General features: G+C 36.1%; 1 protein-coding gene across 8 annotated transcripts in view; it reads right to left on the minus strand.

The window, feature by feature from the left end:
• MCU (mitochondrial calcium uniporter) overlaps nt 1–19,229 on the minus strand; it is a 188,238-nt gene that overhangs the window by 148,808 nt on the left and 20,201 nt on the right. For 5 of the 8 annotated variants that reach the window (XM_057734638.1, XM_057734642.1, XM_057734640.1 and 2 more), the window contains one exon: nt 16,663–16,729. The exons of the other annotated variants lie outside the window; for them this stretch is intronic. In XM_057734638.1, coding sequence (XP_057590621.1) covers nt 16,663–16,729 — 67 coding nt within the window. The remainder of the gene's footprint in view (nt 1–16,662; nt 16,730–19,229) is intronic. 8 annotated transcript variants of the gene reach the window in all.

The following is a 19,229-nucleotide window of genomic DNA, read 5'->3' on the forward strand; positions in this document are numbered from 1 at the left end:
CAGCACTTTGAAAAGACTGGATGCAAAGATCGAAAAGTTTACCAAAGACCTAGAAGAATTAAAGAGCAAACAAAGATCTGCAACACAATAACTGAAATGAAGAATACACTAGAAGGAACCAATAGCAGATTAACTGAGGCAGAAGGGCAAGTAAGTGACCTGGAAGACAGGATGGTGAAAATCACTGATGTGGAAAAGAATAAGGAAAAAAGAATGAAAAGAACTGAAGACAGCCTAAGAGACCTCTGGGACAATGTTAAACGCACCAACACTTGCATTATAGGGGTCCCAGAAGGAGAAGAGAGAGAGAAAGGACCCGAGAAAATATTGGAAGACATTATAGTTGAAAACTTCCCTAACGTGGGAAAGGAAATAGCTACCTAAGTCCAGGAAGTGCAGAGAGTCCCAGGCAGGGCAAACCCAAGGAGAAACATGCCAAGACATATAGTAGTCAAACTGACAAAAATCAAAGACAGAGAAAAGTTATTAAAAGCAATAAGGGAAAAACAACAAATAACATACAAGGGAACTCCCATCAGGTTAACAGCTGATTTCTCAGCAGAAACTCTGCAAGCCAGAAGGGACTGACACGATATATTTCAAGTGATGAAAGGGAAGAACCTACAACCAAGAATACTCTACCCAGCAAGGATCTCATTCATATTTGATGGAGAAATCAAAAGCTTTATAGACAAGCAACAGCTAAGAGAATTCAGCACCACCAAACCAGCCCTACAACAAATGCTAAAGGAACTTCTCTAAGCAAGAAACATAAGAGAAGAAAAGGACCTACAGAAACAAAAACAAAACAATTAAGAAAATGGTAATAGGAACATACATATCAATAATTACCTTGAATGTAAATGGACTAAATGCACCAACCAGAAGACACAGACTGGCTGAATGGATACCAAAACAAGACCCATATATATGCTGTCTACAAGAGATCCATTTCAGACCTAGGGACACATACAGACAGAAAGTGAGGGGATTGAAAATGATAGGAAAAGCTGGAGTAGCAATACTCATATCAGATAAAATAGACTTTAAAAATAAAAAATGTTACGAGACAAAAAAGGACACTACATAAAGATCAGGGGATCAATCCAAGAAGAGGAGATAACAATTATAAATATCTATGCACCCAATATAGGAGCACCTCAATACATAAGGCAAATGCTAACAACTATGAAAGAGGAAATGCAAGGCAGAAACAGAGACACAGATGTAGAGAAAAAAACATATGGACACCAAGTGGGGAAAGTGGGGAGGATTGGGGGGAATGAATTGGGAGATTGGGATACCAAATTGTACACTCTAAATATATGCTGTTTATTGTCTATTAACTGTATCTCAATAAAAGTTCTTAAAAAAAAAAAAAAAAGACTATGTTACGTATATTTTACCACAATAAAGAAAAAAAGGAAAGAACTATTGATACATGCTGAGTGGGAAAAAAGCCCGTTTCAAAAGGTTACATACTGCATGAGTCCATTTATACAACATTCCTGAAAAGACAAACCAATAGAAATGGATAACAGATTAGTCATTGCCAGGGTTTAGAGAATGGGGAGCAAAAAGATGGGTAGGACAAGAGGAAGGATCCTTGTGGTGATGGAACTGTTCTGTATCTTGACTGTGGTGGCAGATACAGAAGCCTGCACGTGTAATAAAATTCCATAGAACTGAGGCACACACACACACACAAATGAGTAGAAGTAAAACAGAAAATCTAATAAAATCTCGGGATTGTACTGATGTTACTATCTTCGTTGGGATATGGTATCCCAACCAAGTTTTGCAAAATGTTACCACTGGGGGGAAGTGGGTAAAGGGCATGCTGGATCTCTCTGCAGTATTTCTTACAATTGCATGTGAACCTATAATTATCTCAAAATTAAAAGTTTAATTTGAAAAAATAAGTAAATTTTAAATGCTGAATAGAAGATGACAAAGCATAGTGTCTGCCAATTGATACCATGTTCCTACTGTTTGCTGTTATTATGGTTAGTACAACTAGAACATCCCACCATTAGACATATGTATTCTTTTCATTAGAATTCTTTGGGTTTAACTAGTTATAAGTCCACTTAATTATAAGAATGTAAAGTCCTCATTTTTTTCCCATTTTGTTTACAAGGAAATTATGATAACCTTGGTTCAATATTCAATACCTTAACTTTAAATTCTTCAAAACTAACTTAGTAACTATTACTATGTCTAAAGCATAGTGCCATCCCATATATTTCCAAGAGAAATATGTGAGCCACATATACAATTTTAAATAGTCTAGAAGCTACATTAATAAAAGAAAATAGGTAAAATTAATTTTAATAAGATATTTTAACACTACATCCAAAATATTATTTCAACATTTAAATAATCTGATGTGTATTTTATACTTTACAGCACATCTCAATTTGAACTAGGCATATTTCAAGTAACCTGTGTCTAGTTACTACCATATTGAACAGCACAGACCAAGCATTTCACTCAACTACTAGTTTCACAACTCTATTTAGAAAGAATATTGGGGCACTCTGCAACTATTACTTCCTTCTTTAAAATATTTAATTTTTTTTTTTTTTTTTTTTTTTTTTTTTGCCACATCGTGTGTGGCATGTGGGATCTCAGTTCCCTGACCAGGAATTGAACCTGTGCCCCCTGCAGTGGACACATGGACTCCTAACCACTGGACTGCCAGGGAAGTCCCTAAAATGTTTACAATTTTTAAAATCCATTTTTAATCAGCTATTCTAGAATCCTGCCTATGTCACTAATCTCTCTTTGGTCTGCAAATCTACTTTCTTCTCTTTTTCAGAAGACTCAACTCCAATTTTCAGTATTTCTCTCGTTTTCTAAGATTTCTCAAAGACCACAGATAATTTCATACGTAAGTTCTGACCACCATGTAGTTTATTTTTTTCTGGGATAACTCTATGCTCTTCTACGAGCTCTTCACTATTCCCAAACTTGGACTATCTTTTATTAGTGTCATTTTCATCCTTCAAGTCAAAAGAGGTTCTTTATCTGAAATGTGAATAAAAGGTAAGAAATAATGCTTTCATTGTCAACTGTTTTAGCATCATTACACATAAATAGCAATCCCATACTTACTTTTTCCTATTATTTCACAGTTTAAAAAATGTTTTTGTTGTTTTCCTTTCTTTAGAAGCGTCATCTCATTTTGGACTCATTCTGATAATACTCTAAAGTCACTCTTGATCATATCCTCCCCACTGGCCTCTTGTAAATGTCTCTTTTAGATCTGAGTAGAGCAAGAAATTTCTTTTGTAGTATGCATCAGTCTTTAAAGAGTCCTCCTCCAGTTCTTACTCATAATTTCCAATTAACATTACTATTACTTATTTTTGAGGGATTTTCCTTTCCTTGTACCACATTCTCATTTCAAGCCTCTGTTCACAGATTTCTATTTTTGAGTTTTTTAAAGGTAACTTTCAAAATAATTTCCCAAGTTTTCTTCACAAGCATATTTTACCATTATAAAAAAAAGTTAATTCTTCAAAAAAAGAAATCCAGATTTGCTTTGTCTACCTTCTGCGAAATTAAATTAACAAAAAGTCTTGTCAAGATTGAGCTAAATAAGATGAAGACTATCAAAATCGAAACATGCAGCAGGTACCATCAACTGAGCACTAGTTTATATGCTTCTTATACGTTGTCTTACTTTTATCTTTACAACAACCTTACCAGGTAGATTTTATCCATCCCATCTTACAGATGAGAAGATCAATGTTTAGAGAGATTAAGGTAGCTTGTCCAAGGTTAACGAAGGAGAAAATGGTAGATTTTGAAACCCAGTCTGACACCAAAGCCTGTGTATGCTCTCTCTACCCTTCTTTCGGCACTTCTTGCAGATATTCTGTTTATTTTTTCCCATTTAATACTAATCAGGCATAAGAGCTCTTACTGAAAGATTACACTCATTAAACCCAGTATATGTAGAGGAAAAAAAATCAAAAGGGCATTTCTGGTCTCATGGATGCTCTCTCCTGTAATTTAATCAAGCTAAGAATATATTTAATAGCCTCCATTTGCTACTACAAAAGATGGTACATATGATAGCTATGTAAATCATTCTCACGGTCCAGTTAAACCAGTTATGAATTCATTGAATGCCCAAATTCATTTTGAGGGAGAGTAAAACAAACATATAATCTAAATGTTACACACAAAACCTTGCAATACTAGGTACAGATGTTTCTTATATTCCTGGTGAGGGAATGTGCTGAAGGAGTGTGCCAGAAACCAACAGCATTTGTTTGACACATTTAGCAGTCCTGGCTTCCTTGCTCTATCAGATTCCCATAGGAATTAATGGGATTTAATGCAGTTTACCAGATCCTATCACATCTGATCAAAATTAATAGTGCTTTATAATTTCTTCATTTATCTGTCTGCACATTAACAATCTCCACTTCACTTTTTTAAAAACATGACTTACTCTCTTTGTGACCAACACTTTAAAAAACTGAGAGACACTGAAAAGGACATGACTGCCTTCTTTGAAAAAGATTCCCTGAGTTATCAGTTTGAAAAATGAATGGATGACAGATTCATAATGAAGTAAAGAAAAGCTTTAAAAAAACTCAAAAAGGGGGAATTCCCTCGTGGTGCAGTGGTTCAGAATCCACCTTCCAATGCAGGGGACATGGATTCAAGCCCTGGTCTGGGAAGATTCCACATGCTGCAGAGCAACTAAGCCCGTGTGCCACAACTACTGAGAATGCAAGCCATAACTACTGAGCCTGCACACCACCACTACTGAAGCCCATGTGCCTAGAGCCCACACTCTGCAACAAGAGAAGCCACCACAATGACAGCCCGCACAGCAATGAAGACCCAACGCAGCCATATGTAAATAAATAAATTTATTTTAAAAAATCAACAAGAGAAAGACAAACAGCCAAATGTAAAATTGTGCTAAGGACTGAATAGGCATTCCTCCAAAGAAGATATACAAATGGCTAATAAACAGATGAAAGTATGCTCAACATCATTAGTTATTAGGGAAATGCTGATCACAACCACAAAGAGAGGGCACTTCACACCCACCAGCACGGCTAACATAAAGAAGATAATAACAGGTGAAGAAAAATGGAAGAAAAATTGGAACCTTCATAAACTGTTGATATGATTGTAAAACGGTGCAGTCTCTCCAGAAAATAGTTTGGCAGTTCCTTAAAAAGTCAAACATAAAATTATCCTGTGACCCTGCAATTCTACTTCCAGGTATATACCAAAGAGAAGTGAAAAAATACATCCACAAAAAACCTGTACAAGAATGGTCATAGCAGCATTATTCATACCAGTCAAAAATAGGAACAACCCACGGACTTCCCTGGTGGCACAGTGGTTAAGGCTCAGTGCTCCCAATGCAGGGGCCCAGGTTCAATCCCTGATCAGGGAACAAGATCCCACATGCATGCCACAACTAAGAGTTCTCATGCCACAACCAAGGAGCCCACCTGCCGAAACAAAGACCCGGCGCAACCAAATAAATAAAAAAAATTTAAAAATTAAAAAAAGGAACAACCCAAACATCATTCAACTGATGAATGATAAATAAAATATGTATATGCACATGATGAAATATTAGATTATATTATGCAATAAAAAGGATGAAGTATTGAAGCATGCTATAACATGGATGAACTTTAAAAACATTATGTTAAATGAAAGAAATAAGTTGCAAAAGCCCAAGCATTGTGTGATTTCATTTAAGTGAAATGTTCAGATTAGGAAAATCCACAGACATAAGAAAGTAAATTAGTGATTACCAGGGGATGGATATAGGAGGGAATGGTGAGTGATTGCAAATGAGTACCAGATTTCTTTCTGTGGTGATGAAAATGTTCTGGAATTGGATAATGCAGAACTCTGTGAACATACTGAAAACCAATGAACTGTATACAAAGGGTGAATGCTACGGTATGTAAATTAAATCCCAATAAAGCTGTCATTTAAAAAAAAAGAGGGAGAGATTCCTATCATTTGACACTGAAGTTAAGGACAGCCATAGCCTCCAAACACCCATTCCACGACTGCTCACTGACAAGAACACCTAGAATAAAAGACTCTAAGTCTGAATGAGGTAGTAATTTTTATTTTCTCACAGACTTGTTCTCTGCACATCTTTAATTATTAACATTTTTAGCTATTTAAAAAGGATGAGACAATTTTTTTTTTTACTTTTAAATACTCTGAAGAGAAATAAGTACAGCCACACATACCAGTAAAAGAAAATCACAGCTGTTTTCTGAGCTCAGAAAAATCTTTAGACATTGCCAAATATCACCCCTGGTTAAGAACTACTGCTCTAACTGTATCTTTTCCGCATTTTCAAAAATGTATTCTTCTAATTCTCATTTCTAATAATATCTGCTGGCCATACTCTGTAGGTGTTTTCCAGAGAATCCATCCTTGCACACAGTTTCTGAATATGACCTCCTTATCCTAAATATGCAAAAAGTTTTAACACAGTTTCAAAATGAGAAGATAAAATCTCTTTTCCTTGTGTGCATATCCCTTGGATTTTTCCAATATTACTTCTGTAAGATCATACAAGATAATGCATGTGAAAGCACACTGCGGGCAAATGTTAATTGATGTAACGGCTGATGTCTCGATAACTATTTCACCTTTTCCCCATTGTGAAGTAGCAGTGCGGTTTCTGAATTTGACCCTTGTCTCAAATGTGAGTTGTGATTAGCCTAAGCTAGTAGTTTTGAAACTGCGAGACGTGACTTATTGAATTGTCATAAAGTCAGTTTAGTAGAGGGACAACCAATTACAAAAACAAATAAGTGTAAAACATGTATGCTAACTCATATATATGGAATCTAAAAAAATGGTACTGATGAACCCAGTGACAGGGCAAGAATAAACATGCAGAGGTAGAGAATGGACTTGAGGACACGGGGCGGGGGGGGGGGGGTAGTGCGAAGGGGAAGCCAGGATGAAATGAGAGAGTAGCACTGACATATATACACTACCAAATGTAAAACAGATAGCTAGTGGGAAGCTGCTGCATAACACAGGGAGATCAACTCGATGATGGGTGATGACTTAGAGGGCTGGGACAGGGAGGGTGGGAGGGAGTCACGGGAGGGAGGGGATATGGGGATATACGTATAAATACAGCTGATTCACCTCGTTGTACAGCAAAAATTGGCACAACAGTATAAAGCAATTATATTCCAATAAAGAGCCTTAAAAAAAATTTTTTTTCTCTATTTCTACCTATTCTCCTTGTCAATGCTTATCAACTTCTAACATCTTCAAAAGATGATAGCATTATTGACTATAATTATTCAAAATAAATAATTTAAAAGTAGCAAAAATATATATAATTTTAATATAATAGAAAAATTTGTTATATTTAAATTATATAATATATACTGTATATATTTGTGACTTTAAAAAATAGTTCATCACTTTATCCCCAGTCCCCAGCCAAGTACCTAGAATATAATGATGGGCTCAATAAATATTTATCAAATAATTTAATGCCTGAATAGATAAATATTTTGATTATTAAAATTAAAAAAATAAGTGTAATACAAGAAAAATCAGAGTGCAATGTGCATAGTAAAGATAAGTATCACTTCATAGAATGATTGTTAACTTGTCTGTGTACGTGTGTATGTGTATATGTGTGTTACTGAATTTTGATGTAAAATATATATTTTTTAAAGTTTTATTGCTTTATTTCTTTATTTATTTTTTGGCTGCATGGGGTCTTAGGTGCTGCGCACAGGATCTTCATTGAGGCATGTGGGATCTTTCATTGTGGTGAACGGGCTCTTCCTTGCGGAGCACGGGCTTCTCTCTAGATGTGGCCTGTGGATTTTCTCTTCTCTAGATGTGGTATGCTGGCTCCAGGGCACATGGGTTCTGTAGTTGTGGAGCAAGGATTCCAGAGTGCTTGGGCTCTGTAGTTTGCACAAAGAGGCTCTCCAGTTGAGGCACGTGAGCTCAGTAGTTGTGGCACATGAGCTTAGCTGCCCCACAGCACATGGGATCTTAGTTCCCTGACCAGGGATTGAACCCACATCCCCTGCATTGGAAGGCAGATTCTTTGCCACTGGACCACCAGAGAAGTCCCATAAAATATATTTCTTATTGTGGCTTACAGTTAATTTCTTTTTAAAAAGGAGTCTAAAAAGTAGTTTTCTATCATTTCATTATATAATGCAGAATCTTTAACAGGAAAGATCTATCAATGCTATTTGGGGTTGTAGACTTTTGCTATTCTGAAGCAGTCACTAGACCTAGTGCATTACAAGTAACTGTAACCACAAAACACTGTTTCTGTACATCAAGGTAAGAGTGATAAAGAAGTAATTTCTTTCAAGGCCCACCAGGTTGGGGCACTGGAATGAAAACAGAAGGCTTAACCCTAATACTCACTGGCACACAGTCTTTCTAGTATTTATCTTTGCTAGAAATCTCATGCTGTTCTCCTCCTAAACAGTATATAAGTAATTTTAGGCACTCCATGATATCCAACAGCTCATGGGGTTTAATAACACAAAAATATCTTTCTTTTCTCCACATCTATAATTACATCCCTACTCTCAACAGGATATCTCAGGGGAAGAAAAAGGAAGTAAGATGAATGTCTCCAAACTTCCATTAAAACAAAACCAAACAAAACCATCTCTCCTTTGTAATCTTACACTATACTCCTTCTCACTCGACACACTCCAGCAATATCTGCCATCCTTCTGTTTCTCTAATAGGCCAACCTCATTCACCATCTCGTGACCCAACCCCTCATCCTGATCCCAAACCAGAGCCTTTTCATTGTTCCCTCTACTGAAATATTCTTAACCCTTATCATTACATGGATTTCTTCTTGTCATTTAGGTCTCAGCTTAAGTACCTTGACCTCAGAAGGCCTTCAATGACTACTCAAATACAAATTAACCATGCAACCACTTTCTACCGTATCAGATTTTCCATGGTTTTTAACTATTTAGAAACTTTTTTTCATAAGTGTATTTATTTATTTATTTATTGGCTGTGTTGTGTCTTCGTTGCTGCACACAGGCTTTCTCCAGTTGTGGTGAGTGGGGGCTACTCTTCATTTCGGTGCACAGGCTCCTCATTGCAGTGTCTTCTCTTGTTGTGAAGCACGGGCTCCAGGCGCAGGGGCTTCAGTGGTTGCAGCACATGCGCTCAACAGTTGTGGCTCACGGGCTCTAGAGCTCAGGCTCAATAGTTGTGGCTCATGGGCTCTAGAGTGCAGGCTCAATAGTTGTGGGCTTAGCTGCTTCACTGCATGTGGGATCTTTCTGGAGCAGGGATCAAACTCATGTCCCTTGCACTAGCAGGTGGATTGTTAACCACTGTGCCACCTAGGAAGTCCCCTACCTAGCAACTTTAAACAGCCTTCCATGACAGGAGAATTTCTCATCTCATAAGCCCTGCCTCTCCAAGTCAGAAGTCAGATATTCACTTTCCCAGCCTCTCTTGCAAACAGGAAGCAGGTATGTAACCTAGGTTCTGCCCATCAAACGCATCCACGTGATACTCAAATCAGGAAGCAAGTGATATAATGGAGACACCACGTTTTGGAATCCATTCTGAAGACCATTTCAGAGAAATATCAGCTTTCTTTCAAAGAAATGGCAGAGGTCCTGGCAGTTGCATCTCATACCCAGCATAGACAGTGCAAATTCAACTACCTATTCCCAGTGGCAAAAGCAGTACAGTCACCAATGACATAGCCCAGTGGTATACTTTGGGCAATGTTCCTAGCTAAGTAGTGTCCATCGACAGATGAATGAATAAAGAAGTTGTAGTAAATACACACACACACACACACACACAATGGAATATTGTGCCATAAAAAAGAATGAAATAATGCCATTTGCAGCAACATGGGTGAACCTAGAGATTGTCACACTAAGAGAAGTAAGTCAGACAGAGAAAGACAAATATTGTATGATATTGCTTAGATGTGGAATCTAAAAATATGATACAAAGGAACTTATTTACAAAATAGAAATAGACTCACAGACATAGAAAACAAACTTAATGGTTACCCAAGGGGAAGGGGGGGAATAAATTTATGGATTTGGAATTAACAGATACAAACTACTATATATAAAAAACAAACAACAAGGACTTGCTATATAGCACAGGGAGCTATATTCAATATCTTGTAATAACCGATAATAGAAAAGAATCTGAAAAAGAATATATACACAGCTGAATCACTCTGCTGTACACCTGAAACACTGTAAATCAACTATACTTCAACTTTTTTTTAATGGGAAAAAATTTTTTTTCTGCTTTAACTAACGAGAGTGGGTTCTGCCATTTGCAACTAAGGTAATGGATTTATTCTTCATAAATGTTTTCATCAATCAGATTCTTATTGCCTGATATTTTCTTGTTAACTTTTATTTATTGGCGTCTCTCCCCACAAGAATATAAACTCCATGAGAACAGGGACATCATCTAGCTTGTTCATTCTTGTATATCTAGTATTTAGAACAGTGCTGTACATACAAGAGGCATTCAATAAAAATTAAACAGAACTAAAAACCAAAAAACACCCCCCAAGAAACATCTTTATTGCTCCATAAATGCACATTACTTGGGAACCAGCTGAAGAAATTCAAAATATCAGTGCTATAGGAGTTAAGAGCTAAAATGGATCAGTGTGGATTGGAGAAATCAGAGGCTTCATGAAGGAGATGGTACCTGAGTACTATAATCCATCTTTCTACAGGGGTGTAGAAGGGGATATATATAACTTCTAAAGGATGAGAACAAATGAACAGCACTGGGAATGAGCGTGGCAAACAGGAAATATGGAATTAAGGAAAAGTGTGTTGAGCTGGATAGGAAATATCTTAGATATGCAAGATGGGCAATATTATGAATGGCTCTGAATGCTAGGCTTGGGGAATGGTGTATATGATGATATTTCAAGAACACTAATCTTCAATAAGCATTTTCATCTATTCTTTATTCTAGATGTTATCAGCTGTACAAAATTACAACAGCTACCCACACATTTTCTACAGCATTCCCTCTCTGAACATGGTGCTCTATATTTATCTGTTCAAGCTGAGAGCCTACCAGAAAAAGAGATTCTTTAATTAATCCTCCTGTAACCAAGCAAATACTCAATTTAAAGATAAAAACCTATTACCAAAATGGCCTTTATTTCCCCACCTCATCCCCAAAGTCAGATTTTAAGATTTGTCTCAATTCCATTTACTATCTAGTCTACTAGACTATTACACTGGTACTAGGTACATGAACTAGAGCTCTGAGAAGAGAATTTTATTTTGTATTAAAGTGACACAGCCACCTAGAACACAGAAAAATATTCAGTTTTATAAAGATAACTCTTCACATAAAGTCTTTCAAGAATCCAGCAAATTCTGTAACTAACAATTATAAAAAGGGTACCTAATTATGTTTTATGGTCTTCCATGAATCAGTGGGGACCTCAGAAATACACTCATGTTGTTGGTTTTGGAAAAAAATCTGACAGTAATCATTAAATATTACTAAATATACATATATCATACATATACATCCTTTGAACCATCAATTCCATTCCTGATTCTTTACCTCACAGAATAAATGTGCCACAAAAGATGATTACTACAATGTTTACAGCAATAAAAATGGGAAACAAAGTAAATGTTCATTGACAAGGAATTAGCTAAATAAACAATGGTACCAGCTGCGCCAGGAAATAATCTCATGTATAATGTCATATTTCATACACCCATTAAATGAATGACTTAGAGCTATACTAATTGACTTAGAGGAAATTCTACTAATTATTACTGAGTAAGAAAAACAAGATACAAAAAAGAAGACATAATATGATCCAATTTTATAAAACAAAGTAAAATGAAAAACACTACATATATGCATGTAGGAGAGTGTGTGTGTATTGATAGGCAAGCAGACAGGAAGGAGACAGGATGATGATTCAAGAGTGGAGAAAAATAAGGAAGGATAAATACTCATGGTTACCTTGGAGCAAAATGGGACAAAAAGAGACAAAGAAAATTAGGCAAAAAAAGGAGGAAAGAAATAAGTTCATAGTTACATAAATATATACATAGACATTGAAATTAGTATTTTTAAAATAAAAACAATATGGAGGGCTTCCCTGGTAGCACAGTGGTTAAGAATCCGCCTGCCAATGCAGGGGACATGGGTTCAATCCCTGCTGCGGGAAGATCACCCATGCAGCAAAGCAACTAAGCCCGTACACAATAACTACTGTGCCTGAACTCTAGAGCCCATGAGCCACAACTATGGAGCCCACATGCCACAACTACTAAAGCCCTCACATCTAGAGCCTGAGCTCAGCAACAAAAGAAGCCACCACAATGAGAAGCCCGTGCACCACAATGAAGAGTAGTTCCAGCTTACCACAACTACGAAAAGACCCAATGCAGCCAATAAATAAAAATTAATTAATTAATTAATTTTAAAAATATATGGAAATTTAAAAGAAGGGTTTTTAGAAACCAGCTAATCTAACCTTCCTGATCATCCCAAAATTCATTTATTCAACACAAAGTGCCTATTTTGCGCAATGAACAGCGACAAGAGTTGGTATCTCCTTTCCAATAACATATCTAGTAACAAAGAATCCATCTAGTCCCAAGGATACTCATTCCATGTTAAAGCTGATACAGTCAAAGAAAATCTCCCATGTGTTTAGCTGAAATTTGCTTCTCCATAAGGAGGAGGAGTACATCTACTCTAACCTCTATGCACATAGCTGTCTCCAGATATTTTCAGGACTAATATTTTATTCACTCAGCAACTACAGGTAGCTCCCTACTTTCATACATAATATAGCCCTTAAAATGTGCCTAAAAGTTGAATGTACAGACTCAGACTTAAGGGATTTAAATGTTAAAAAAATAACAAACTGGAGAAAAAGTGCAACTCGGATCACAAAGGGTTAGCCTTCCTAATATATACAAAGAGCTCCCATTAAATCACAAAGGAAAAGACCCATATCAGTGCAAGAGTTAAAAAAAAATAGGAGATTTAGTGCACAGAAAACAAAAACAAAAAAAACATTTCTTTAAACAGATGCTCAACTTCAATCACTTAATGAAAATTAAATATACATTGAGGTACCATTTTTTCACCAGACACTTTGGTGTTGTTATCAAAAGTTGATAGCACTTTTTAGTGGCAAAGATGTAAGCAGACAGTAAATTCTCATACCTCTGCTTTTAGGAACACATTCTATAAGTTCATACAGAAGCAATGATGAATGCACAAAGTTATTTATTATAGCAATGCAAATAACAGCAAAAAAAATGGAAACAAATGCATAACAGAGGGAACTAATTTTTTTTTAGTACAAGTACACACCTACATGAAAGAATCCCAAGCTAGCAATTCTAAAAGAAGAATTTATATGACAATTATTTCTTATTATTCTTTTTTTCCTGAAATATAGTCAATTTACAATATTGTGTCAGTTTCAGGTATACAGCAGTGATTTTTTTTGTAGATTATATTCCATTATAGCTTATTAAAAGATATTGAGTATAATTCCCTGTGCTATTCAGTAAATCCTTATTGCTTATCTATTTTATGTACAGTAGTTTATATCTGCTAATCCCATATTCCTGATTTGTCCCTTTCTGTCCCTCCCGTTTGGTAACCATAAATTTGTTTTCTATGTCTGTGAGTCTATTTCTGTTTTGTAAATAGCTTTCTTTGTATCATATTTTTAGATTCTTCATCTAAGTGTTATCATATGATATTTGTCTTTGCCTTATTTTCTTAGTATGTTCATCCCTAGGTCCATCCATGTTGCTGCAAATGGCATTATTTCATTCTTTTTTACAGCAGAGTAATATTCCATTGATATGTGTATGTGTGTATGTATGTATGTGTGTGTGTATCACACCATCTTTATCCAGTCATCTGTCAGTGGATGCTTAGGTTGCTTCCATGTCTTGGCTACTGTAAACAGTGCTGCTATGAATACTGAGGTGCATATATCTTTTTGAAGAGTTTTCATTTTTTCCATTTATATGCCCAGGAGTGGGATTGCTGGATTATATGGTAGTTCCATTGTTTTTTAAAGAGCCTCCACACTGTTTTCCACAGTGGCTGCACCAATTTACATCCCACCAACAGTGTACAAGGGTTCCTTTTCTCCACATTTTCTCCAGCATTTATTATTTGTAGACTTTTTGATGATAGCCATACTGACTGGTGTGTGTGTGATTTTGATTTGCATTTCTCTAATTAGCAATGTTGAGCATCTTTTCATGTGCTGTTGGCCATCTTTATGTATTTGGAAAATGTCTGTTCAGGTCTTCTATCCACATTTTTTTTTTGGTATTTATTTATTTGGCTGCACTGGGTCTTAGTTGTGGCATGTGTAATCTTTGTTGCTGCGTGTGGGATCTTTAGTTGTGGCATGCAGGGTCTTTAGTGGCAGTATGTGGGATCTTTTAGTTGCAACATACAATCTCTTAGTTGCGACATGTGAGATTCTAGCTCCCTGACCAGGGATCAAACCTGGGCCCCCTGCATTGGGAGCATGGAGTCTTAGCTACTGGACCAACAGGGAAGTCCCTTCTGTCCATTTTTTATTGGGTTGTCTGTCTCTTGATATTGAGTTGTATGAGCTTTTTGTATGTTTTGGACATTAACCCCTTGTTAGTCACATCATTCACAAACATTTTCTCCCATTCCATAGGTTTTTTCCTTTTATTGATTGTCTTCTTTGCTGTGCAAAAACTTTTAAGTTTAATTAGGTCCCATTTGTTTATTTTTGCTTTTATTTCTTTTGCCTTGGAGCCTGATCTAAAAAAATATTGCTATGATTTACATCAAAAAATGTTTTGCCTATCTTCACTTCTAGCAGTTTTATGGTATCGTGTCTTACATTTAGGTCTTTAAACCACTTTGAGTGTATTTTTATATTTGTTGTGAGGGAATGCTCTAATTTCAATGTTTAACATGTAGCTCTCCAGCTTCCCCAACACCAACTGTTGAAGAGACGGTCTCTTCTCCACCATATACTCTTGCCCCCTTTGTCATGGATTAATTGACCATGGGTATTTCTGGGATCTCTATTCTGTTCCATTGATCTTTGTGCCTGTTTTTGTGTCAATACCACATTGTTTTGATTACTGTAGCACTGTAGTATACTCTGAAGTCTGAAAGGGTTATACCTCCAGGTTTGTTCTTTTTTCTCAGAAATGCTTTAGCAATTCTGGGTCTTTTGTGGTTCCATATAAATTTTAGGATTATCTGTTCTAGTTCTGTGAAAAATGTCATGGGAAATGTGATAGAGGCTGCATTAAATCTGTAGATTGCTTTGGATAGTATGGACATTTTAACAATGTTGATTCTTCCAATGCAAGAGCACTGGATATCTTTCCATTTCTTTGAATCATCTTCAATTTCCTTTATCAATGTTTGATAGTTTTCAGCATATAGGTCTTTCACCTCCTTGGTTAAGTTTATTCCTAAGTATTTTTTTTATATAAATTTATTTATTTATTTGTTGGCTGTGTTGGGTCTTTGTTGCTGCGCACGGGCTTTCTCTAGTTGCAGTGAGCAGGTGCTACTCTTCGTTGTGGTGTGAGGGCTCCTCATTGCCGTGGCTTCTCTTGTTGCAGAGCACGGGCTCTAGGCTCATAGGCTTCAGTAGTTGTGGCCTGCAGGCTCTAGAGCACAGGCTCAGTAGTTGTGGCACACGGGCTTAGTTGCTCCGAGGCATGTGGGATCTTCTCAGAACAGGAATTGAACCCATGTCCCCTGAATTGGCAGGCAGATTCTTAACCACTGTGCCACCAGGGAAGTGCAATTAGTTCTAATAGTTTTTGTGTGGAGATTTTATGGTTCTCTATATTGAGTTTCATGTCATCTGCAAATAGTGACAGTTTTACCTCTTCCTCTCAATTTGGATACCTTTTATGTCTTTTTTTTTGTCTGACTGTTGTGGCTAGGGCTTCCAATACTATGTTAAATAGATTTGGTGAGAGTGGGCATCCTTGTCTTGTTTCTGAATTTAGCGGGAAGGCTTTCAGTTGTTCACCATTGAGTATGACGCTTGCTGTGGGTTTGTCATAAATGGCCTTTATTATGTTGAGATATATTCTTTTTATAGCCACTTTATTTTTTAACATTCTTGATTACCAGATCTACAGACAGAAGGATGAGCTTTCCCACAGCCATAGAGGCACCTGACAGTCTTCATTAAAATAGCAAAAGGTTTCTATAAGACAGCATCTCAAACAGATGGACTTTTAAAGATGCTTTAAATAACTTTATTGTAATTTGTGGCTGTTACTTTTGAGTGTATAAGAAGGTGGTCAGGGCAGTAACCAATCCTGTTCTTATAGTAACATACGACAGAAGGATCATCACCTGGGTTTTTTTGTTGTTGCTTGCAATTTTCCTGAAACTTGTTCCAAGGGGAAAGAATGTTTATTCTTAAAAATTCTCAAATGCGCAACCAACAAAATCTATTTTGAAAAATGCATTATAACCACAAGCAATAATACAGCCATCTTTGGAGTATTATGCTGTTATTAAATGTTCATGACAGGTTTGTTAAATATCTGGTAAAACGCTAAGCAAAGGAAGCAAAATATAGGTACATACTTTTATGCTGTATATAAAGATCAGTGATTCTTTTATCAGAGGCAAGATGAACTCCATAAAAAAATGTCTGGAAGGAAATACATAAAAATGTTAAGTGGTTATCTCTCAGTAGTATTTTCTTCTTCCTCCCATTTTTCCGTATATCTCAATTTTTCTATGATAAATATTTAGTACCTTTATAATAGACACAAGCTTTTAAAGTGGATAATAATTCTGACTGTGTTAGAAAAAATAAGAATCACAGTATCAGACACATGAACAGAAAACTAAGTTTATCTCTTTTCTCTCTGACAAATTTGGTAGTTATTAAAAATGTCATTATAAAAAAACCTGTATCTCTGTACCTTCCTCTCAACTGTGCTATGAATCTTAAACTGCTCTAAAAAACATACTATTAAAAAAAAAAAAAAGAAACTCCAGAAGATAAATATTTTCTGAAGACAAAAGCGACAGAACAAAGTAAGTTGAGCTTTCATAAAAGAAAGGGGGTTTTTTCTCCAATGTTCAAAAGTCTGTAGGAAAAAATACTGCAAATTTTAGTTAGTGTCACCCAAGAAAGTAACACTACACTCATAAAGAAAACCAGACTTTTTCTCCATTTCTTAATTGTCTGCCAAGAAGAAGCTACAGCTTTTAGTTCGTTATTCTCTTCTCTGACCTCTGTGAATCAAACCCCAAAATAAAAATGGGTTAATATGCTTACATGCAAAAGATTAATTCGAAAAAAGTAACTCTATTATGTTCTCAATTCTTACTGCGCTGGAATTTTACTCGTAAAAATACTTAAGTGTAAAAGAAAGAAAGAAAGCTCTGGTTAGTAACTACAGTTCAGTCTTGTCACCTCAGTGTAATGTTTGTCTATGCCTAGACTAAGTCAAGTGGAGGGTTGAATTCCCCTTCAGGGGAAAAAAGAGGCAGCAACTGAGATGAAGAGGAAAAGGCAGCATCCATTTCATGAGAAGTCATACACCTTTTAAATTATAATAAACCAGTATGCTAAACTGGTCTATAAATCAATATTTATACACAAAAATATCCCCATAGACCCATTTTAATCTTCAAATAAAGTGTACAAAATCCATTTTCTCATTACTTATCACAGATATTCAAACTCACAATGATGTTATTAGGAGATTAACACACTACCAAATATATACTTTACCATAAATATTGTTGAGTTCCTCATAAGGAGCTTAAGTAAACAGTAATTTCAAGTTGCAATTACCAGTGACAGGCCCAAACTAATTTGTTTATATGTATTTCACATATTTTTTTTTTCAGTCTCAACAGCAAATATAACCATTATCCCCACCTACAGAAAACATCACCTAGAAATAGCAGTAATGCATCACCACAGTATGGCATCAGAGAGGTATAGAAACACTGCAATGTATTTTGGAAATCATCTCAGGACAACCAGTAAAATAAAAATTTAAAGTTCCTTCCATACAAAGGATGTTCCCAAATGGGAAAATATACACACTCAATTTCTATCTTTAAAAGAAGTACACATTAATTCATTCAACAACTTTTTGAGTGTCTATGTGTTAGATATTCTTTTGGGTGCTAAGGATTCTCTAGTGAAAAAAATGTGCCTGCTCTAATGAAAGGTATAGGAAGAGAAAGCAAGTAATACATAAACATATTATATGTTGGTAGTGCTAAGAAAAAAAAAGCAAAGTAATGGAGAAAGAGAGCGGTGAGTAAATGTAGTGGAAAGACTACAAATTTATAATAGGGAGATCACAGAAGATATTTGAGCACACTTGAGAGAGATAAGAAATAACCAAACCTGTATCTATTTAGAAGAAGCGCATTCTAACTACAGAAAACTACAAATGAAAAGATCCTGTGATGTGGGTGCATGTCTGGTATGTTTGAGGAACAGCAAGGTGGGCAGTATCACAAAAATGGAGTGGGCAAGGGGGAAAGTAGCAGCAGCTGGGGGTCAGACAGGGAGCCAAATGTCCAGCAGTGGTAAGATGGAGCTTGCTGGAACCAGCTGAAGAGCAGACTGTTATACATTCTAAAACTTTGAATCCCACAGCAGGAACAATGAACAGAAATAGGCATATGTGACAAATGAGAAGCTTTTCCTTCCCCAGAGAACCATTTTATCAGCACATTGCTGCCTGGAGGCCACTTAACATACTTTGTCTTTCACTGAGTGAGATCTGAAGCTGTTGGAATGGTTGTCTTCTGCCTGACATCATCACTTCCACTGCCTGACATCATCACTTCCACTGCCTGAGTTCTAACCACAGAAAACAAAAGGCAAAAGCAGGGAGGCTAATTTGGAGGCTGTTGTTATAATCTAGGTGAGATATGTTGGTGGTCTAAAACAAAGTGCCAGTGGTGAGACAATGAGAAGAAATCAACCTAAGTGTTCATCAACAAATGAATGAAGAAGATATGGCATATACATACAATGGAATATTACTCAGCCATAAAAAAAAAATGAAATTTTGCCATTTGCAACAACATGGATAGACCTAGAGGCTATTATGCTTAGTGAAATAAGACAGACAGAGAAAGACAAATACCATATGTTTTCACTTATATGTGGA

This window comes from Hippopotamus amphibius, chromosome 5 (assembly GCF_030028045.1).
Source record: "Hippopotamus amphibius kiboko isolate mHipAmp2 chromosome 5, mHipAmp2.hap2, whole genome shotgun sequence".
Lineage (NCBI taxonomy): Eukaryota > Metazoa > Chordata > Mammalia > Artiodactyla > Hippopotamidae > Hippopotamus > Hippopotamus amphibius.